This window comes from Tachyglossus aculeatus, chromosome 6 (genome assembly GCF_015852505.1).
Source record: "Tachyglossus aculeatus isolate mTacAcu1 chromosome 6, mTacAcu1.pri, whole genome shotgun sequence".
In the NCBI taxonomy this organism is placed as follows: Eukaryota; Metazoa; Chordata; class Mammalia; order Monotremata; family Tachyglossidae; genus Tachyglossus; species Tachyglossus aculeatus.
The window spans coordinates 34,789,126-34,811,988 of record NC_052071.1 but is presented as its reverse complement, the minus strand read 5'-3'; the positions used below and the strand labels follow the sequence as shown (position 1 = coordinate 34,811,988).

Below are 22,863 nucleotides of genomic sequence, written 5' to 3'. Positions count from 1 at the left end.
CCAAGCGCTTAGGCCAGCGCTCCGCACACAGTAAGCGCTCAATAAAGACAATTGAATGAATGAATGCCGTCATTATTATTATGTTGCCAACTTGTCCTTCCCAAGCGCTTAGTCCAGTGCTCCGCACAAAATAAGCGCTCAATAAATACGATTGAATGTCATCATTGTTATTACGTTCCCGACTTGCCCTTCCCAAGTGCTTAGTCCAGTGCTCCGCACACAGTGAGCGCTCAATAAATACTATTGAATGAATGAATGCCATCATTATTATTATCATGTTGCCGACTTGTCCTTCCCAAGCGCTTAGTCCAGCGCTCCGCACACAGTAAGCGCTCAATAAAGACAAATGAATACCATCATTATTATTATCATGTTGCCGACTTGTCCTTCCCAAGCACTTAGTCCAGCGCTCCGCACACAGTAAGCGCTCAATAAAGACAAATGAATACCATCATTATTATTATTATGTTGCCGACTTGTCCTTCCCAAGCACTTAGTCCAGCGCTCTGCACACAGTAAGCGCTCAATAAAGACATATGAATGAATGAATACCATCATCATTATTATCATGTTGCCGACTTGTCCTTCCCAAGCGCTTAGTCCAGCGCTCCGCACACAGTAAGAGCTCAATAAAGACAAATGAATGAATGAATGAATACCATCATTATTATCATGTTGCCGACTTGTCCTTCCCAAGCGCTTAGTCCAGCGCTCCGCGCCCAGTAAGCGCTCAATAAATACTATTGAATGAATGAATGTATAAATGCCATCATTATTATTATCACGTTGCCGACTTGTCCTTCCCAAGCGCTTAGGCCAGCGCTCCGCACACAGTAAGCGCTCAATAAATACGACTGAATGAATGAATGCCATCATTATTATTACGTTGCCGACTTGTCCTTCCCAAGCGCTTAGTCCAGCGCTCCGCACACAGTAAGCGCTCAATAAAGACGACTGAATGAATGCCATCATTATTATCACGTTGCCGACTTGTCCTTCCCAAGCGCTTAGTCCAGCGCTCCGCGCCCAGTAAGCGCTCAATAAATACTATTGAATGAATGAATGTATAAATGCCATCATTATTATTATCACGTTGCCCACTTGTCCTTCCCAAGCGCTTAGGCCAGCGCTCCGCACACAGTAAGCGCTCAATAAATACGACTGAATGAATGAATGCCATCATTATTATTATGTTGCCGACTTGTCCTTCCCAAGCGCTTAGTCCAGCGCTCCGCACACAGTAAGCGCTCAATAAAGATGACTGAATGAATGCCATCATTATTATTACGTTGCCGACTTGTCCTTCCCAAGCGCTTAGTCCAGCGCTCCGCGCCCAGTGAGCGCTCAATAAAGACGATTGAATGAATGAATAAATGCCATCATCATCATTATGATGATGTTGCCGACTTGTCCTTCCCAAGCGCTTAGTCCAGCGCTCCGCACACAGTAAGCGCTCAATAAAGACAAATGAATGAATGAATGAATACCATCATTATTATTATTATGTTGCCGACTTGTCCTTCCCAAGCGCTTAGGCCAGTGCTCCGCACACAGTAAGCGCTCAATAAAGACAAATGAATGAATGAATACCATCATTATTATTATTATGTTGCCGACTTGTCCTTCCCAAGCGCTTAGTCCAGCGCTCCGCACACAGTAAGCGCTCAATAAAGACAAATGAATGAATGAATGAATACCATCATTATTATTATTATGTTGCCGACTTGTCCTTCCCAAGCGCTTAGGCCAGCGCTCTGCACACAGTAAGCGCTCAATAAAGACAAATGAATGAATGAATGAATACCATCATTATTATTATTATGTTGCCGACTTGTCCTTCCCAAGCGCTTAGGCCAGCGCTCTGCACACAGTAAGCGCTCAATAAAGACAAATGAATGAATGAATGAATACCATCATTATTATTATTATGTTGCCGACTTGTCCTTCCCAAGCGCTTAGTCCAGCGCTCCGCACACAGTAAGCGCTCAATAAAGACAAATGAATGAATGAATACCATCATTATTATTATTATGTTGCCGACTTGTCCTTCCCAAGCGCTTAGTCCAGCGCTCCGCACACAGTAAGCGCTCAATAAAGACAAATGAATGAATGAATGAATACCATCATTATTATTATTATGTTGCCGACTTGTCCTTCCCAAGCGCTTAGGCCAGCGCTCCGCGCACAGTGAGCGCTCAATAAAGACAAATGAATGAATGAATACCATCATTATTATTATTATGTTGCCGACTTGTCCTTCCCAAGCGCTTAGTCCAGCGCTCTGCACACAGTAAGCGCTCAATAAAGACAAATGAATGAATGAATACCATCATTATTATTATCACGTTGCCGACTTGTCCTTCCCAAGCGCTTAGTCCAGCGCTCCGCACACAGTGAGCGCTCAATAAAGACAAATGAATGAATGAATGAATACCATCATTATTATTATTATGTTGCCGACTTGTCCTTCCCAAGCGCTTAGGCCAGCGCTCCGCGCCCAGTAAGCGCTCAATAAATACGATTGAATGAATGAATGAATAAATGCCATCATTATTATTATTATTATGTTGCCAACTTGTCCTTCCCAAGCGCTTAGTCCAGCGCTCCGCACACAGTCAGCGCTCAATAAAGACGACTGACTGACTGACTGACTGACTGACTGACTGACAGAAATCGCTGAGGGGCCCGTCGTCCATCTTGTCGGCCTTCGCCCCCCTCAGCGGTGGGCGGGGCGGGTTTGACCCGCCCCCTTCCCGTCAGGTGGGACGGAAGCGCCCCTTCTTCGTTCCCGTCGTTCCTTCCCGTCGTTCGTTCCCGTTTGAGTTCCCGGCCTTCCCGTTCGAGTTCCCGGGCCCCGCTCCGTTCCCTCAGCCGCCGCCGCCTCAGCCGCCCGATGCCCGGCCCCGCCCCCCCTCCGCCGGAAGTCGCCCCCGCGCCGCCCGGAAGTGCGAGAGCGCCGCAGGCCCAACAGGGCGAGCGAGGGGGGGAGGACCCAACCACGTGCCAGGTGCGGGGGGGGGGGGGGAGGAAACGGGGCCGAACCACGTGCCGGATACGGGGGGGGGGCGGGACCGAACCACGTGCCGGATACGGGGGGGCGGGAACGAACACGTGCCAGGTTTGGGAGGGACCGGACCACGTGCCGGGTGCTGGGGCGGGGGGGGGGGGGACAGAACCACGTGCCGGATACGGGGGGGGGTGGGACCGAACCATGTGCCGGGGGCGCGGGGGGGGGGAGGAAACCGAACCACGTGCCCGGTGCTAGGGTGGGCCGAACCACGTGCCGGATGCGGGGGGGGGGGGACCGAACACGTGCCAGGTTTGGGAGGGACCGGACCACGTGCCGGGTGCTGGGGCGGGAGGGGGGAACCGAACCACGTGCCGGATACGGGGGGGGGGGGCGGGACCGAACCATGTGCCGGGGGCGCGGGGGGTGGGTGCGAGGAAACCGAACCACGTGCCGGGTGCTGGGCGGGGGGGGGGGGGGACAGAACCACGTGCCGGATACGGGGGGAGCGGGACCGAACCATGTGCCGGGTGCGCGGGGGGGACCGAACTACGTGCGGGACGCAGGGCGCTGGGGGGGGGGGAGGACAGTGCGTGCCAGTTTTGGGCGGGACCGTGCCACGTGCCACGTGCGTGGGGGGGGGAGGGGACCGAACCACGTGCCGGGTGCTGGGGCGGGGGGGGGGGACCGAACCACGTGCCGGGTATGGGGGGGCGGGACCGAACCATGCGATGAGTGCGCGGGGGGGGGGGGGGGACCGAACTACGTGCCGATGCAGGGCGCTGGGGCGGGGGGGGGGGGGGGGGTGACGGGGACCGAACACGTGCCAGTTTTGGGAGGGACCGAACCACGTGCCGGGTGCTGGGGCGGGAGGGGGGAACCGAACCACGTGCCGGATACGTGGGGGGGGGGGGTCGGGACCGAACCATGTGCAGGGTGCGCGTGGGGGTCCTTCCCTTCAAAGCCCCACTGAGAGCTCACCTCCTCCAGGAGGCCTTCCCACGCTGAGTCCCCTCCCCCCTACTCCCTCTCCCCCCGCCTTACCTCCTTCCCCTCCCCACAGCACCTGCATATATGTTTGTGCATATTTATTGCTCTATTTGTACATATTTATTTATTTTACTTGGCTTATATGTTTCGTTTTGTCGCCTGTCTCCCCCTTCTAGACTGTGAGCCCGCTGTTGGGTAGGGACCGTCTCTATATGTTGCAAACTTGGACTTCCCAAGCGCTTAGTACAGTGTCCTGCACACAGTAAGCGCTCAATCAATACAATTGAATGAATGAATGAATGAATGAATGAATGAACCACGTGCTGGGTGCTGGGGCGGGGGGGACCGAACCACGTGCTGGATACGGGGGTGGGGGGGTGGGGAGCAAACCACGTGCCGGGTGTTGGGGCGGGGGACCGAACCACGTGCCGGGTGGGGGGGGGGGCTGAACCACGTGCTGGATGTGTGATGGGGGAGGACCGAACACGGGTCAGGTTTGGGAGGGACCGGACCACGTGCCACGTGCGGGGGGAGGGGGGGCAGGACCGAACCATGTGCGGGGTGCACGCGGGGGGGGGCTTCCCTGCAAATTCCTACTGAGAGCTCACCTCCTCCAGGAGGCCCTCCCACACTGAGCCCCCTCCTATCCCCCCCACCTTACCTCCTTCCCCTCCCCACAGCAGCTGTATATATGTATATGTTTGTACGTATTTATTACTCTATTAGTACACATTCTATTTATTTTATTTGGTTTGTATGTTTTGTTTTGTTGTCTGTCTCCCCCTTCGAGACTTTGAGCCCGCTTTTGGGCAGGGACCGTCTCTATGTGTGGCCAACTTGTACTTACCAAGCGCTTAGTACAGTGAGAGCCCCTGCCCGCCCTGCCCACGGTGCCCACGGTGCCCGCCCTGACCTTCAGCCACTCCCCATCCCGCGGGCAGCAGCGTGGATCATTCATTCATTCAATCGTATGTATGATTGAATCGTATGATTGAATCGTATGATTGAATGAATTCATTCATTCAATCGTATTTATTGGGCGCTTGCTGTGTGCAGAGCACTGGACTAAGCGCTTGCCAAGTCCAAGTCGGCAACATCTAGAGACAGTCCCTACCCCACAACGGGCTCCCCATCTCCCCCGCCTTACCTCCTTCCCCTCCCCACTGCACCTGTATATATGTTTGTACGGATTTATTACTCTATTTATTTTACTTGTACACATCACCTCCTCCAGGAGTCCTTCCCAGACTGAGCCCACTCCTCCCCCTCTCCATCCCCCCGCCTTATCTCCTTCCCTTCCCCACAGCACCTGTATATATGTATATGTTTGTACGTATTTATTACTCTATTTATTTTAATTGTCCATATTTATCCTATTTATTTTATTTTGTTAATATGTTTTGTGTTTTCTGTCTCCCCCTTCTAGACCGTGAGCCCACTGCTGGGGAGGGACTGTCCCTATATGTTGCCAACTTGTACTTCCCAAGCGCTTAGTACAGTGCTCTGCACACAGTAAGCGCTCAATCAGTACGATTGGATGAATGAATAAATGCTCTGCACACAGTAAGCGCTCAACCAATCCGATTGAATGAATGAATGAATGAATGAGCCACGTGCAGGGTGCTGGGGCGGGGGGGACCGAACCACGTGCCGGATGCGGGGGGGCGGACCGAACCACGTGCCACGTGCGGCGGGGGAGGGGACCAAACCACGTGCCGGAGCGAGGGGGGGAGAGGAGAGTGGCCTGCCCCGCCTACTCCTCCATCATCATCACCCTCCTCCTCCCTCCCGTATTAGGTCGTTGCCATGGCGACCGCGGCGCGGCGCGTGGAAGAGAAGGTGCTGCAGTACGAGGCTTTCGTCAGCGACGTGCTGCAGAGGGACCTGCGGTGAGGGGAGGCCCCAGGGAGCAGGGATTAGCTAGCTCAGCTGCCAGGCCCCTCCTCCTCCTCCAATAATCATCATCTTAACAAATAATGAGGGCATTTGTTAAGCGCTTACTATGTGCCAAGCACTGTTGTAAGCGCTGAGGGGGATACAAGGAGGATGCGACCTTGGGCAAATCAGTTCACTTCTCTGGGCCTCAGTTCCCTCATCTGTGAAGCGGCGTGGCTCAGTGGCAACAGCACAGGCTTGGGAGTCAGAGGTCGTGGGTTCCAATCCCGTCTCCGCCAATTGTCAGCTGTGTGACTCTGGGCAAGTCACTTCTCTGGGCCTCAGTTCCCTCATCTGGAAAACAGGGATCAATCAATCAGTCAGTCGTGTTGATTGAGCGCTTACCGTGTGCAGAGCACTGTACGAAGCGCTTGGGAAGTACAAGTTGGCAACATATATAGACGGTCCCTACCCAACAGTGGGCTCACGGTCTAGAAGGGATGAAGGCTGGGAGCCCCACGGGGGACAACCCGATCACCTTGTATCCACCCCAGCGCTTAAAACAGTGCTCGGCACACAGTAAGCGCTTAACAGATGCCAACATTATTATTATTATTCATTCATTCAATCGTATTTATTGAGCGCCTACTGTGTGCCGAGCACTGTACTAAGCGCTTACTACAAGGTCATCAGGTTGTCCCATGTGGGGCTCCCAGTCTTCATCCCCATTTTCCAGATGAGGGAACTGAGGCCCAGAGAAGTGAAGTGACTTGCCCAAAGTCGCACAGCTGACAAGCAGCGGAGCCGGGATTGGAATCCACGACCTCCGACTCCCAAGCCTGGGCTCTTCCCACTGAACCGAATGTGCGGGAGAGAAGAACCCTGAACACCCCCGAGCCCCAGTCCCACCCAGTCTGGGTTTTGCAGTGGGAAGCAGCCTGCCCCAGTGGAAAGATTGATTGATTGATTAATAGTATTTATTAAGTGCTTACTGTATGCACAGCACTGTACTAAGAGTACCCGGGCCTGCGAGACAGAAGAACCCGGCTTCTAATCCCCGCTCCACCACTCTGCTGCGTGACCTGGGACAAGTCACTTCACTTCTCTGGGCCTCAGCTACCTCATCCGGAAAATGGGGATTAAGACTGGAAGCCTCATGTGGGACATGGACTGTGTCCAACCTGATTAGCTCATATCCACCTCAGTGCTTAGTACAGTGGCTGGCACATAGTAAGCGCTTAAGAAATACCAAAAACCTCCCCCAAACCCGGTAGTCCAAGCACAGAATGGGTCCCCAAGTGATTCCGGGCCAAACGGCAACGAGATTTGGTCCCACTCCCCAGGGGCCTACCTGCCGTACCTGTACTGCCGTGCTTGGGAGTTGGCGTTTTTGCTGTCCAAGTTCCACCTGTACTTGGGGATCTATTATGCGTGTGTGGTAGTGGCTGTTTTCCTTCATCTTGAACCCCCCCGAAACAGTGGGATCCACAGCCAGGGAAGGAACCTGAACCTTCAGTTTGGGACATTCACAGACAGAGTCCCACATTGAGCTGGCTGATTTGGGGCAGCCCCTGGGGTATCCAGATTGGGTGCCGTCAGAATTAGGCCAGGCCACAGAGTGTTGTAAGTGGTATTTGTTAAGCACATACTACGTGTCAGGCACTGTACTAAGCACTGGGGTAGATATGAGATCATCAGGTTGGACCTGGCCTTTGTCCTGCATAGCACTTACAGTCTTCATCTCCATTTTCCAGATGAGGTAACTGAGGCACAGAGAAGCCAAGGACTAGCCTAAAGTCGCCCAGCAGACGAGTGGCAGAGCCAGGATTAGAAGCCACGTCCTTTAACTCCCAGGCCTGTGCCCTTTCCACTAGACCACACTGCTTCTCCGAGAAGCGTCTGCTCAGAGTGCTGGCCCGTGAAAACCTCTGTTCACAAGATCCATTGAACCTGAACAGGACCGTAGAGCGAGAGAGAGAGAGATCCCTGTCTGGTGATTTTGTACCCTGGTGGATCCCTATGAGGCAGAAGTAAGACAGATTTATGATGTAGGGGACAGTTCCACGGTGGGAAGGGACCAGGGTAGAGAGAGACACCCGAGGGGAGCTAGAGATGGAAAAAGAGGACGGGCCAGGGTCAAGCCAGGATGGCCTAGGGTCGGATGGGACAACTGTACTGATTCCAGGCAGGTGCTGATGCAACGGGAAGAGGTCTACGAACAGCTGGCTCACTATCTTCAGCTCAAGAACATCATTGAGAGGCTGCAGGTGACTTCAGGGTGGGGCTGGGGGGGCTGGGAGGGTCCCCGGGGGAGGGGGAGATGGAGAGATGAGGCAGTGGTGAGAGTGGAGGAAGCGGAAAGCAGGGATTGGGGAGGGGAGGCTGGCTGGGGGCAGAGCTGGAAGGCTGATGGGGTGGGAACAGAGCGCTCCAAGGGGGAGGCATTCCCATAGTGGCAGAGGAGGTTTCCATCGTAGTGTTTTGGAGGGGGGCCTGGGAAAATCTTTCACAGCAGCTGGAGAGGACAAGGAAATGAGTGCCGATACGGGACGGACCGGGGGGAGGGCGGGAGGGCAAACCCTAGTGTTCGGACCAGGGAGCTAGCCGCGGCCCTGCCGAACCTACTAGCTGCGAAGAAGGCTCTCACCTTCCCATCGCCGTCTAGGAATCGGCTGATCCGGAACTCCATACCCAAGTGGATTTGGGCTGCAACTTCTACGTAAGCGCAGAAGTGTAAGTATCTAGGGCCTAATCAGCCTCTCAAAAGCTCCTCCTCCTCCCCCTCACAGGACACTTGCTTCCAAAATCCTCTTTTGGGGACCCCCCCACCCCCACCCCCACCCCCGCCCCAGGCTCTGGTTGTCATTATTGGCTCCTTTAAGGCCGTTTACGGTTTTGACTGATGAGAACTAAAGGGGCACTGTTCCCTAATAAGAACTGTGGTATTGGTTAAGAGCTTTCTGTCAGTCAGTCATATTTATTGAGCGCTTACTGTGTACTTGGGAGTTTGAGAGAACAGTTATACTAAGTGTCAAGCACTGTGTTAAGCACTGGGGCACACACACTACAATCAGTCCCTGGCCCACATGGGGCTCACAGTCTAAGCAGGAGGGAGAACGGGCACTGACTCCCCATTTTGTATGTGAGGAAACTGCGGCACAGAGAAGTTCGGTGACCTGAAGTTCAGGCAGGTGGCTGAGGCTGGATTAGAACCCGGGCCTCCTGACTCTTAGGTCTGTGCTGTTCCCATTAGGGACCCACTCACTGCTTCTGCTCCCTCTGACCTCAGCCATACTTACTCACCCAGCTGCCCCTCTTATACAGGCAAGACCCCTCTCGGATCTGCGTGGCATTGGGGTATGGCTTCTTTTTGGAGCTGACGTTGCCCGAGGCGCTGCGCTTCATTGAACGCAAGAGCCGCCTCCTGACCAGGTGAATGACCTCTGAACCAGTGTGCCAGGGGTCCTGGGTGGGGTGGGGCCGGTTGAGAGGAAGGGTCGAGTGGGGCCCCGGAGTAACAGGGCCAGCGTCCCGAGTCGGACGGGCTCCAGTAGTGAAGAACCTGGGTTAGATCAATCCAGTCAAGGAATCTCCCTGGTCAGAGGATGCTCAGAAGAGTGACGGAAGGGCTGCCCCCCGGGACAGCCGTCCTAATGTGAGATGGAGCCTTTTCCATCCACATCCCTAACTGACTCTTTAGGGATCCGTTCCGAAGCTCTCCTTCCTGAGTTCCTCCAATCCCCTTGAAACTCCTCATATGCCCCCTCCAGCAATCGAGCTGCCTCTGAGCTGAATAATAATAATAATAATGGCATTTGTTAAGCGCTTACTAGGTGCAAAGCACTGTTCTAAGCGCTGGGGAGGTTACAGGGTGATCAGGTTGTCCCACGGGGGGCTCACAGTCTTAATCCCCATTTTACAGATGAGGTCACTGAGGCCCAGAGAATAATAATGGCATTTGTTAAGCGCTTACTATGTGCAAAGCACTGTTCTAAGCGCTGGGGAGGTTACAAGGTGATCAGGTTGTCCCACGGGGGGCTCACAGTCTTAATCCCCACTTTACAGATGAGGTCACTGAGGCCCAGAGAATACTAACAATAATGGCATCTGTTAAGCGCTTACTATGTGCAAAGCACTGTTCTAAGCGCTGGACTGAACTTTGGGGAGCGGACGAGAGAAGTGAGAGAGGCAGTCTTTGCCCTTGAGAAGTTTGCAGCCTGTTGGGGTGCCCCCACTCCCGCAGCCTTTTACTTTGGGCCCATTTTGGGCTGAGAAGCCGCAGATGAGCAGCGGTCCTCCCCCAGCTCAGTTCCGAAAGACTCCAATGCTAGATGAGTTGGCCCGAGTGGGGTGGCACTAGAACTGGGGATAATGCCGTTTGAGCCGTGAAAATCCGATCCGGGCAGGGGTATAGCCCCCAAATCTGCGTGGCCCTCACCTCCCTGCCTTCCTGCTCCTCCTCTCCACCCCCTCAGCCTCAGCGATAGCCTCACTAAGGATTCAGCCAAGATCAAAGCCAACATCCGCCTGGTGTTAGAGGTGAGTCGGGGGGAGGAGGGAAGACGGGGTGCCCTCCCTGTCCTGTTCCCCACAGGGCCCCAGAATCACCTGGGCAGAAGTGGAGTGGGAACGGGATTTGAGGGTGTGCCGGCCAAGGGCAGAGGTGAGCCGGGGGGCGGCTCCTTCAGGTTTCACCGGCTTACTCCCCTTCTACCTTTCCAGCCTGACTTTCTTTCTGTCCTTAGGGGTTGCGGGAACTTCAGGGGCTTCGGGATTTGGTCGAGGAGCCGCGGCGCGCACCTCCTTTGTGAACCCCGAGTCCCGGCCCCACTGCAGCTGCTGCTACGGCCCCCTGAGGAGGAGGAGGAGGAAGAACGTGGGGGTGGGTGGGAGGAGAGATGTAGGCTCCAGAGTCCCACTTTTGTGACTGTAAATAAAGTACGATGATGATGAAGAAGGGGTCTGGCTGTCACCTGACCCCCTGGGCGGCGGCCCCCCTGTTGAAGGGCACAGCCTCCTGGGGTCCATGGTGGGGGGAGAAAGGCTGTCTCTCTTTGCATTTATTCAGTCGTATTTACTGAGTGCTTACTGTGTGCAGAGCACTGTACCAAGCGCTTGGGAAGTACACATAGAGACGGTCCCTACCCAACAACGGGCTCACCTTCGATGGAAATCCCGGCTCCGCCAAATGTCAGCTATGTGACTCTGGGCATGTCACTTAACTTCTCTGTGCTTCAGTTCCCTCATCTGTAAAATGGGGATGAAGACTGTGAGCCCCCCGTGGGTCAACCTGCTCACCTCGTAACCTCCCCAGCGCTTTGAACAGTGCTCTGCCCATAGTAAGCGCTTAATAAAGGCCATCATTAAATCAGACTGCCTCGGTGGTGAGAGGGGAGAAGTGGGGAGGGGGAGGCAGGGCTTGCCCCGTGCCCCGTGCCCCCTGTCCGCCCCCGCCTGCGGTTACCCGCCCCCCCCCCCCCCCGGTTGCCAAGCAGCGTTTGTCCCGAGCTGCCCCCGGGCGCCTCTGTGACGTCCCCCTCGTCGCCATGGCAACGGGCGGCGCCCCCTCGGCTTGTGAGGGCCCGCCAGCCCCCGCACCCTTCGATGCCCAAAAGCGAATCCCCTCCATCCCCCTTGCCTTCCCCTCTTGGGTTGCCATGGAGACGGGCTCCCCGGGCCCGCCCGCCCGCCCGCCCGCCGGCGCGCTCCTCCGTTGCCATGGGGACGGGGCCCCGATGATGCTCCCGGCCTTCGGGGCCCCCCCCCGGAGGACCGGGAGGCCGGCGGGGAGGAGGGGCTCCTATCCCCGGGGCTGGCCGGGGCCGGGGGGCGTCTGAGCCTCCTGCTCCCCCTCCTCCTCCTGGTCCTGGTCCTCGGGGGGCGGGCCCGGGGGCTGCGGGGCGGTGCAGTCCCCGCCCCCTGGCCGCGCTCCCGCTGGGTCCCGAGGCCGGGGGCCCCCCCCGGACCCGCCCCCCGGCTCCGCCCCCCGGCCCCGCCCCCGCCGCTGTCGGGGCTCCGCGCTCCGGGCCCCGGGTTGGAGCGGGGCGGCGGCGGCGGCGCAGGAAGTGTCCCCGGGCCCGCGGGAGGAGCGGGAGGAGGAGGAGGAGGAGGAGGAGGAGGAGGAGGAGGGGCTCCGCTCCGCTCCAGGAAGGGGCCACTGAGAGGAGCCGCCGCCGCCGCCCACCGGAGCGGGCCTCAGGCCGGAGCCGGCGGAGGCTGGGAGCCCACCACCGGGCTGGGAGGGGGCGGCGGGGCCCGGGGCCCATGGAGCCCCCGCCCCCGGGGGCTGCTGCCGCCGCGGCTGCCGCCCTCCTCACAGGTGAGACCCGGGCCCCACGGACCCGGACCGGACCGGACCGGACCGGACCTCCCCTGCCTTCCCCTGCCCTCCCCTGCCTTCCCCGGCCCGGGCCCGGCTGAGAGAAGGATGGCGGGGCCTCTCCCCTCCAACCATTTCAGAACCATCGGTAAAGGAGTCTGGATCCAATCCTCCTCTTCCTCGGTCCTCCCTGCCCGGCTGAGAGAAGGACGGCAGGGCCTCTCCCCTCCACCAATTTCAGAACCATCGGTAGAGGAGTTTGGGTCCAATCCTCCTTTCCCTTAGTCCTCCCTGCCCTGCCCGGCCCAGCTGAGAGAAGGACGGCAGGGCCTCTCCCCTCCAACCATTTCAGAACCATCGGTAAAGGAGTCTCTACCAATCCTCCTCTCCCTTAGTCCTCCCTGCCCTGCCCGGCCCGGCTTAGAGAAGGATGGCAGGGCCTCACCCCTCCAACCATTTCAGAACCATCGGTAAAGGAGTCTGTACCAATCCTCCTCTCCCTTAGTCCTCCCGGCCCGGCCCGGCTGAGAGAAGGATGGCAGGGCCTCTCCCCTCCAACCATTTCAGAACCATCGGTAAAGGAGTCTGTACCAATCCTCCTCTCCCTTAGTCCTCCCTGCCTGGCCCGGCTGAGAGAAGGATGGCAGGGCCTCTCCCCTCCAACCATTTCAGAACCATCGGCACAGGAGTCTGGATCCAATCCTCCTCTCCCTTAATCCTCCCCGCCCCCCGCCTCAGGCCTGGACACCCGTACAAGTTGTGGGGAGGGGATACCGAAGGGGCAGGGTTGCTGGACAGGGACAGCAATAAGACAGGATCCCCTCTTCCTCATTTCTTCCCCCTCAGGACTGCTCCGGCCCCAACACACACACAGCCCCGCCAAAGCTAGAGGAAGGGAGGAGGGTTGGTGTGTAAATGGTAGGAGCCGAGCGAAAGAAGGGGGACATCGGAAAAGCCCTCTCTGTCCGAAGGAGCCTCGACCCCACGGCCCCCTTCTCCCCACCGATGTCCCCCCGCAGTTATGGACCCTTCAGTGACCCTGTGGCAGTTCCTGCTGCAGCTGCTGGAGGAACAGAGCAATGGGCACCTCATTGCCTGGACGTCCAGCGATGGCGAATTCAAGCTGGTGGATGCCGAGGAAGTGGCACGGCTCTGGGGCCTAAGGAAGAATAAGACCAACATGAACTATGACAAGCTCAGCCGGGCCCTGCGCTACTACTATGACAAGGTTGGCTCTGATCTCCTCCCCGCATCTCCGAGTACTTGTCGGGGTTAGGGGGAGGGGGGGCTCCACCTTTCATGGGCCTAGGGACCAGGCCGCTGGTCCTCTAACCTCAACGCCAGCCCCTACAACTCCTCCTCCCCGGCTGGCTCCTCCCCACCCGACCGCAGGCTCCACACACCATACCTTTCCCCTTTCTCCACAGTGCCAGAGCTTCTGCTTGAGTTTCAAATTTCAACCCTGCCTGGACCCCAGACTCAATCCCCAGCTCCACGCTTGGCCCCCCAGAGTCTGTCTTTGCACTCGAAGCTCGCCTCCCAACTGCATCCCCGCTCAACCCTTTTCCTTCAAGTACCGCCTCCGTCCCCTTGGCCCCCTTGGTCCCCTGCTTGCCCCTCACGGTTCACCACCGTCCTTCTTGTTGGCTTCGAGCCTCCTCTCAGGTCCACCTATCCCCCCCCCCCGGTTCTCTCACTGGCCTAGCCGGACAAGCCGAAAGTCTAAGCCCCTGGGTGTCCGTGAACTGGGGAGGTGGGAAGGTCCCCTGCTCTCTGCGGGCAGAATTGGAAATACTTACCGGACCGGTGGGTCGGGGGTGAGCGGGTTAAACCATCAGTGATAGTCCAGGTAGGTCTGGGGAACTCTTTGGACTGAACTGCCGTGATGGGGGGGTGAGGTATAACCGCCTGGTGGGATGGAGGGGAGAAGAGAAGAGGAGCAGGCCGGCGTGACAGTCGGCACCTTAAGCTCACCCTCAAACCCAGCCTCAGGCTCCCTGGACTCCGAATGAAGACTCCAGGCAGGAGACTGGGTTTCTGCTCTGAGAAGCAGCGTGGCGTAGCGGATAGAGCACGGGCCCGAGAGCCAGAAGGACCTGGGTTCTAATCCCCGGCTCCGCCACTCGTCTGCTGTGTGACCTTGGGCAAGTCACTTTTTACTTCTCTGTGCCTCGGTTACCTCGTCTGTAAAATGGGAATTGAGGCTGCGTCCAACCTGATAACCTGGTATCGACCCTAGCGCTTAGACCAGCGCTCGGCCCGTAGTAAGCGCTTAACAAATGCCTGTCATTTGTCCCCGGACCGTCCCCCGGTACCTGGTGCTGGAGGTTGAGAGGAGAAGAGACCCGGCTCCACTAAGGTCCCACTGGCACCGGGAACCCAATCTGATCCATGGGAACTGGACGGACTGGAAGGGGGCAGAGAGGAAGTGGACCCAATTCCCGCCCCTCCCTGCAAAGGTGGGCGCTCCTGACCCCCCACCTCTCCGCCTCCTCTTGCAGAACATCATACGCAAGGTCAGCGGCCAGAAGTTCATGTACAAGTTTGTCTCGTACCCAGAGGGGGCGGGCAGTGGGGAGGAAGGGCGCCGGCCCGAGGCCCCCGCTGAGCCCCCCAAGCTGCCCCCCGCCCCGGGGCTGCTGCCTAAGACCCCGCGGGGGGCCGGGGCCGGCGCCCCCCCCCCGCAGCAGCCGCAACGAGTACATGCGCTCCGGACTCTACTCCACCTTCACCATCCAGTCCCTGCAGGCTCCGGCCCTGCGCCCGGCCCGCCTCGAGGCCCCGCTCCCCGGTGACTTCCCCGGGTCCGAGCCGCCTCCGCCGCTGGACATTAGCCTGGAAACGGATGAGGCGGCTGTCCCGCTGCAGGTGAGTAGGGCCGCCCGGGCCCCGACGATGATCCGACTCCAAAACGCGGAGGCTCTCACGCCCGGGAACCGAAGGGAAGGGAAGCCATGCCCACGCTAAGCTGGCGTGGAGGAGAGAGGGGATTGGGGAGAGAGAGTGGGGGATAGGGAAGAGGTCGGTGGAGGGGGAAAGAGAGAGATCCTTTCAGATCATTAAATCCCAGAGTCCTTTTTGACCAGGGCGGGGAGGCGTGCGTTTCGGTGATGGGATGTTACCTCAGGCTGGAGACCGGTATTAGTCCAGGCGGGCAACAGGATGCCCGGGGGAACAACCGGGTGACATCTGCCCCCCTTCAACCACAGTATCATCTAACGTTCCCAACTTTTTCCTCCACAGCCCTCACTTTCTCCACCGGCCTTCACCCAGAGGCGGCCGCTTGGGTGTTGGCTGGGCCGTGCCCCTCACGGGCCTCTTATCTCGCCCCCTCACAGGTCATCCTGGCCCCCACGGAGGTCAAAGTTCAAGGATCGGAAGAAGAGGTGGGGGCTGAGCGGCTGCCCTTCCTGCCCGAAGTGAAGGTGGAGTTCCCGGAGGAAGAAGAGGAGGAGGAGGAGGAGGATGGGGACCGGGACAGAGGCGGGGGTAGGGAAGCACCCAGCGATGAGGCCAACCCCGAGCCAGACGGGCCCCCTGCTAAGCCGGATGTCCCGCCTAGTGAGAAGGAGCTGCTGGAGATGGTTGCTATGGAGACGGTGGAGGCGGAGCTGGCTCTGGGCCTGACCGGAGCCGGAGCTGGGACTGTGGCCGGGGTGGGGGCCCAGGAGAAGGAGCAGGTCCGGGCTGCTGAGGGGCCGCAGCCCCAAAAGAGCCGCAAGCCCAAGGACCTTGAGCTGCCCTTCACGCCCAGCCTCCTGGCCAGCCCCGCTCCTGACCGGACCCCGGGCCCCCCCAGTGGCCTCTTGGCCCCCGGAGGCACCAGCGCCTCTCTCACTCCATCTGTCATCACCTCTCATGCCCTGGTGAGTGGCCGGAGACCATGGAGGGAAGGGTGGCCTAGCTGGGTCCTACCCGGTTTACGATGTGTTCATTCATTCAGTCGTATTTATTGAGCACCTACTGTGTGCAGAGCACTGGACTAAGCGCTTGGGAAGGACAAGTTGGCAACATATAGAGACGGTCCCTACCCAACAGTGGGCTCACAGTCTAGAAGGGGGAGACAGAGAACAAAACAAAACGTATTGACAAAATAAAATAAGTAGAATAAATATGTACAAGTAAAATAAATAAATAGGGTAATAAATACATACAAACACGTATACATGTATACAGGTGCTGTGGGGAAGGGAAGGAGGTAAGGAGGGAGGGATGTAGAGGGGGAGGAGGGGGAGAGGAAGGAGGGGGCTCAGTCTGGGAAGGCCTCCTGGAGGAGGTGAGCTCTCAGTAGGGCCTTGAAGGGAGGAAGCGAGCTAGTTTGGCGGATGTGGGGTGGGAGGGCATTCAAGGCCAGGGGGATGACGTGGGCCGGGGGTCGACGGCGGGACAGGCGAGAACGAGGCCTAACGGTGAGGAGATTAGCGGCAGAGGAGCGGAGGGTGCGGGCTGCGATGGAGAAGGAGAGAAGGGAGGTGAGGTAGGAGGGGGTGAGGTGATGGACAGCCTTGAAGCCCAGGGTGAGGAGTTTCTGCGTGTGTTGGGGCGGGAAGATGTTGAGAAGCAGCATGGCCTAATGATGATGATGGCATTTATTAAGCGCTTACTACGTGCAAAGCACCGTTCTAAGCGCTGGGGAGGTTACAAGGTGATCAGGTTGTCCCACGGGGGGCTCACGGTCTTCATCCTCACTTTACAGATGAGGTAACTGAGGCACAGAGAAGTGAAGTGACTTGCCCAAAGTCACACAGCTGACAATTGGAGGAGCCGGGATTTGAACCCATGACCTCTGACTCCAAAGCCCATGCTCTTTCCACTGAGCCACACTGCTTCTCTAATGGATAGACAACTGACGCGCTTAGCACAGTGCTCTGCACACAGTAAGCGCTCAATAAATACGATTGATTGATTGATTGACCTGGGAGTCAGAAGGACCTGGCTTCTGATTCCGGCTCCGCCTCTCATGTGCTGGGTGACCTTGGGCAAGAAACTTCTCTGGGCCTCGGTTACCTCAACTGTAAAATGGGGATTAAGAGTATGACCCCCATGGGGAACCGGGACTACGTCCCACCTGATTTGTTTGTATCCATCCCGGCACTTAGTACAGTGCCTGGCACATGGTAAGCACTTAACACGTACTGTAATTATTGTTACTATTATTGATTATTATCAATGACCGGTGCTGAGGAGACAGCCAGAAGCTCAAAGGGATGGGTAGGGGGTGAAGACAGAGCATAAAACTGGGTTTCGTGCGGAGGGATTCTGAAGGGTCGGGGGGCTCGGGTGAGCCACTCAGTCACCCAGGGCCACCCCTCAACCCCTCTCCTGCACCTTGCAGACGCCAGTGCTTCTGACACCGAGCTCCCTGCCGCCGACTATCCACTTCTGGAGCACGCTCAGCCCCATCGCCCCCCGCAGCCCGGCCAAACTCTCCTTCCAGGTACGCCCGGCCCACCACCTCATGGGTCTGTCGGCGGGCGGCGGGCTCCCGGCCTGGGCCAGGCCCTCTCCCCGCACGGTTTGCACTGCTCGGCCTCGGGCGGGGAGGAGGCGGAAAGAGATTTGAGGTCCTGGCGGAGCTCGACCGAGTCCCTGCCCTCGTTCTGAGGGAGCAGGTCGGTGCTAAGGCAGGCCCGGGGTGATGCCGGGGATCCCCTGAAAGCAGAACCCACCCAATCTCGGTGGAATCCACCGCCATGTCCAACTTCTCCACCACACCCCCTTCTCCCTTGCCTTTCTCTGGGTCTCTTTCTCTCCCCGTTGGCCTCTCTCTTTGACTCCATCTCTGTGTCTTTCTCTCTCTCCCCAGTTCCCAACCAGCAGCAGCTCCCAGGTTCACATTCCCTCGCTCAGCGTGGATGGACTCTCCACCCCCGTGGTGCTCTCTCCTGGGCCCCAGAAGCCATGACTTCTTTTTCCTTTTCCTTCCTTACTCCCCCGCTCCCCTTCTCCAAATGAGGGGAGGGGCCCTTCGGGTTTTCAGAGGAGGGTGTAAGGTGTAAGCCATGGGAGTGGAGGGGCTCGGGGTCTTCTGGAAGCTGCATGGTGTCAGGGGAGACCCTAAGGGCTGGAGGCTGTTTTGAGTCAGCTTCAGGTTGAGAAGGATGCCGTCTCCCTCCCCAAACGACCTCTGGGCCCTGGGGCTTGGCCTCTAGACCCTCTCCGTTGGGGTGGGAGGATCCCTGGGGCTTGACCAAAGCCTCCCCGGAAGCTGGAGTTTCCCGTTGTAGTCTGGAGGAGATACGAAGCCCGGCCCAGGTCCAGATCCCTGGTCTCTTTCTTGGCTCCCCGGGCGGGAACTGTTGGCTTATGTCCTCTTGAGAGTGTGTGTGTGTGTGTGTGTGTGTGTGCGTGTGCGCACGTGTACGCAAGTGTGTACAGATAAAGGTAACTCCTTGTCGTCACAAACGTGGCCCAGAAGGCCGCCCTGCCTTGCCCTGGCCTCACACTGTTTCTCCCGCAGTTGCAGGAGGACAATTTATTTATTTCCTGAGGACCCTAGGGCACTGGCTCTTTGCCAGGGAAAAGGCAGGTGAGGAAGTCCCACCTCCCTCCTTACCTTCCCTCTCCCCCCACCCCACCCCATTTCCTTCCCACACTCCTTGCTGTCGCTGCCATTTCTGTTCCAGAGTAAGCACTTGAGCCGACTTGGGCGAGGGACTTTCTTTCTTTAGGACCCGGTGGGCAGGTCTCTGGCCCGGAAATGGGGTGTATCACGAGAACGGCAGCAGGGGAGGAGGCCCTCCCTACCCGTACGTGGCCCTTTCTTGCTCTTTCTTCTCTCGCAGAGACATTTCTTGCCCAGCAGAGTTAGTGTGGGGAGCCAGGCCGCCGTGTCGGCTCTGAGCGGCCTGAGCGGTTGTCCGCGCCCCGTCGTGTCTCGGGGCTGAGGGTGTTGGGGGAGAGGCACCCGTCTGGGGAGCCCTCCCGGCTGGAGCCTGGGTTGGTTTGTGCATGGGGCCCTGCCCCACTTTTTGATATCATATTCTATTTTTTAACAGGGAATGACATAAGGGCTTTTTCACTTGGAAGAGGGTTCTGACTGCATCTGAGATGCACAGAGGGGTTGGGGGCTGCCGACCTAGAAGGAGCTGGGAGGATGGTGGGCGAGGAGGGGGAGGCTGCATCCCCAAGACTGGGGCCCTCCCCCTGCCTTCCTTTCGCCCCCGGCCCGGGGCTGCCCCAGGGCTCGGACCTGAGCCTTTATTTTTGATACCAAACCAGTATTTTAGAGATTTGCCAACCCTCCGCAGCCACCGTTGGCATCCTGGGGACAGGGATCCCCATCCTCCCGCCCGCAGGATGGGCGTGGTGAGGGGTCAGTTGGTCTCAGGGAGTCCCGGGGGCATGGCTGGGGGTGGGAGGGTTGGGGAGTGCGACTGGGATCACCTCCCCGGCTTCGGGGCCACAGTCCGATATCTGCCCCCTCTTTACAAGGTGGCCGCAGGGACTGGACTAGGGTGTGGGGAGCAAGAGGGGCAGCGTGCAATTCAGGAAATCCGGGAGCGACGTCCAAAGGGTCGCAGAGGAGATTGGGAGGGGCCCTGGAAGAGCGGGGGAGTAAAGGGACAGGCGCTTGTTGGTCCAGGCGGGTACCCGTCACTCCAAGCCTCCGGGCATTGGCCGGATGCAACAGCCGGGGCCCTGGCTGCCCTTCCTTTGGGGCCTCCAGAGCGTCCGGATGGGAAGGACATCTGGAGAGGACTATTTGCGGCAGCCCTCTGGAACGACCAGGGAGGGATGCCAGGCGCCCGGCGCCAAATCATTTGCCTCATGCCCCTGGGGCTGTGCTGCGATGGGTAGCAGGGTGAGAGACGGTCCTCTCTGCCTTTATTGAGCATGCCCAGCAGCCACTGGTCTCCCTTCCCCATCCCTCCATCCCCCAGCCCAGGGTCTCTCTCTGGGGATTTCTTTCTCTGGGGGAAAAGCGAGGCACATTGGCACTTTTCTTGGGTCCCATTCTGGGGCCCCGCATAGCCATAGGGAGGGGCACAGGGTCTTTGGGGATCGGGAAGGAACAGCCCCTTTTGGGCTCACTCACTCATCAAAGGGAAAACTGCTCACCCTTGGGCCGACTTGGGACCTGACGTGGACTCTCTGAGGGGGACAGGGTGGGTCCCTTCAGAGCCACCCTGGGCCGGGAAAGCAAGAGCAGCAGCAGCCCAGGGAGTCCAGACCCTTGCCTCCGGGTGAGTAGAGACTCAGGTAGTTGGCATGGGCAGGGTCATCGGAGGTGAAGGGGTGGGCTAGGATGGGCCAGTCAAGTGGCCATGCTATTGAGAGGGGGGAGTGGTGTTTGTGGCCTCCTGGCCCAATTCTGGGGTCACCCCGCTGTCTGGGATCAAGAGCGAGGACCTGGGCTGGGTCGAATGGGTGAGACCCCCCCAGGGGCTGAAGGGGGTGGTCCTGTGCCATTTGTCTCAGTTGTTTCATTTCCCCAAAATGATGTTTTTTAAGAGTTCCAGAGACGGGGAACTCTGGCTTGTAAATATATATTTTTAAAGGAGATGCCTTGTGTTGTCGGCTTCCTTCCCGATGTTGGGGTGTTTGGCCCGACGGGTGTGGGCGAGGGGGGCAGAAGGGTGGTGACTGTGCCTATCTATGCGAACAGCTCGATGACATTACTTCTGGGTCTGGAACTGTTCACTTTCTGTACCAACGAGAGGTACAGGAAGACTCCCCCCTTCCGTAGGGGCCCTCCTATGGACCAGTAGTGACTTAAACTCATTCACCAGAGGATATGCTGCTGCAGGAACACTTCGGGGGTGGGCACACACCATCATCATCATCATCATCAATCGTATTTATTGAGCGCTTACTGTGTGCAGAGCACTGGACTAAGCACTTGGGAAGTACAAGTTGGCAACATATAGAGACAGTCCCTACCCAACAGTGGGCTCACAGTCTAAAACGGGGAGACAGAGAACAAAACCAAACATACTAACAAAATAAAATAAATAGAATAGATATGTAATAAATAGAATAGATATGTAATCAATATATAATCAAACTCTGGCCTGGTTGGGAAGAGAGTACAGATGAGGAGCCAGGAGTTAAATTCAATCAGAAGCTGAACCCACGGTGAAGTTGTGAATTTGTACCAAATTTCCTCGGGGCGGGGGGAGCGTTCAGAGAAAAAGAAGAGAGTTGTTTCTTAAGATTTGGGAGTTCCGCTGAATTTTCTTAGATCACTTAACATCTATCATGACCCAGATGTAATTTCTGGCAGACCTCAAGAGAGTGGACGGGGAACATATCTACCAACTCTGTTATGGTACGCTCCCCAAGCGCTCGGCATCAAACGCTGCACACACAAAGTGCTCCAAAAATACTACTGATTGATTAATTCTGGTAGATGGCAGTCAACATGGAAAAAAGTCAGGGCTCCTGGGTCTGTTCACCTTCCTCAGGCAGAAACCCTCTAAACTGTCAGAAAACAGAAACGGGCAACCAGAGCATAACATCACGGTCAGTCACCCAGCTGGGCAGTGGGAGTGGCCAGTTGATGAGGCTCTTCTCTCAGCTTCATCAGTGGTGAAGGTGGGGGACTGTGGGGGTGACACCAGATCTCATCGGCCGCATTTACTTGCCCAACTAGTGAGGAGCCGGGCCACCCTCCAACAAACTTTCCGGCCAGCCCGCAATCAACTGAAGGTCATTTTTCTGAATTCAGTTGAAGGGGAAGAGCAAGGGGCGGCCTTTCTGCTCCTGATTGCCGGCCCCCAACTCCTTTCCTCCGTTCTCCTGCCCTGGGCAGCTGGAGAAATGGGTTCATTCATTCATTCATTCATTCAATCGAATTTATTGAGCTCCTACTGTGTGCAGAGCCCTGTACTAAGCGCTTGGGAAGTACAAGTCGGCAACATGTAGAGACGGTTCCTACCCAACAACGGGCTCACAGTCTAGACAGACAACAAAACAAAACATGTAGACAGGTGTCAAAATCGTCAGAACGAATAGAATTAAAGCTAGATGCACATCACTAACAAAATAGAAAGAATAGTGGATATGTACTAAACGTTTTCCAATGGCTGTTAACTCTGTCCAAATATTTCCTAACACAGTGTTGTGATGACCCAGCCAAGAGGAAAAAGTCTCAACTGTATGTTCAACACAGTCTTATAGATGTCTCTTAAATATCTGATGCAGAAAGAAATATTTGATACCACCAGCATCTGAATCTTCCTCGTCCCATAGCAGGGCATTGGAGAATTTCATTGTTTGGAGAAAGATGGGTGAAATGGAAAAATGGGTGGGGAGCCAAGGGCAAACCAGAGCCCGGGGAACTCCGGAGCTGGTTCTGTTTATCTAGCTTGACCCTCACCTGAGCTCTGCCCTTGGCCAGATTCATTCATTCTTTCATTCAGTCATTCAACTGTATTTATTATTATTAATAATAATAATAATGATGGCATTTATTAAGCACTTACTATGTGCAAAGCACTGTTCTAAGCACTGGGGAGGTTACAAGGTGATCAGGTGTCCCACGTGGGGCTCACAATCTTAATCCCCATTTTACAGATGAGGTAACTGAGGCACAGAGAAGTGAAGTGACTTGCCCAAAGTCACACAGCTGACAATTGGTGGAGCGGTTACTGTGTGCAAAGCACTGTACTAAGCACTTGGGAGACTGTACCACAACAACAAACAGACACATTCCCTGCCCACAACGAAC

At 56.9% G+C, this 22,863-nt stretch overlaps 2 protein-coding genes across 2 annotated transcripts; both read left to right on the top strand.

The window, feature by feature from the left end:
- Positions 1–2,796: 2,796 nt before the first annotated feature.
- Positions 2,797–10,826, top strand: UXT (ubiquitously expressed prefoldin like chaperone). The gene is made up of 7 exons (XM_038748217.1): positions 2,797–3,007; positions 5,795–5,886; positions 8,058–8,139; positions 8,538–8,605; positions 9,197–9,304; positions 10,348–10,411; positions 10,618–10,826. Exons 1-7 carry the CDS (start codon positions 2,894–2,896, stop codon positions 10,681–10,683), a joined length of 594 nt encoding a protein of 197 aa, XP_038604145.1. The 5' UTR covers positions 2,797–2,893; the 3' UTR covers positions 10,684–10,826.
- Positions 10,827–12,115: 1,289 nt separating this feature from the next.
- ELK1 (ETS transcription factor ELK1) lies at positions 12,116–20,689 on the top strand. Its single transcript, XM_038748378.1, is given in 7 exon segments — positions 12,116–12,191; positions 13,211–13,419; positions 14,693–14,868; positions 14,870–15,059; positions 15,530–16,057; positions 17,527–17,628; positions 17,998–20,689. Coding segments are annotated over 7 exon segments (1,359 nt in total). The 5' UTR covers positions 12,116–12,136; the 3' UTR covers positions 18,097–20,689.
- Positions 20,690–22,863: the final 2,174 nt, after the last annotated feature.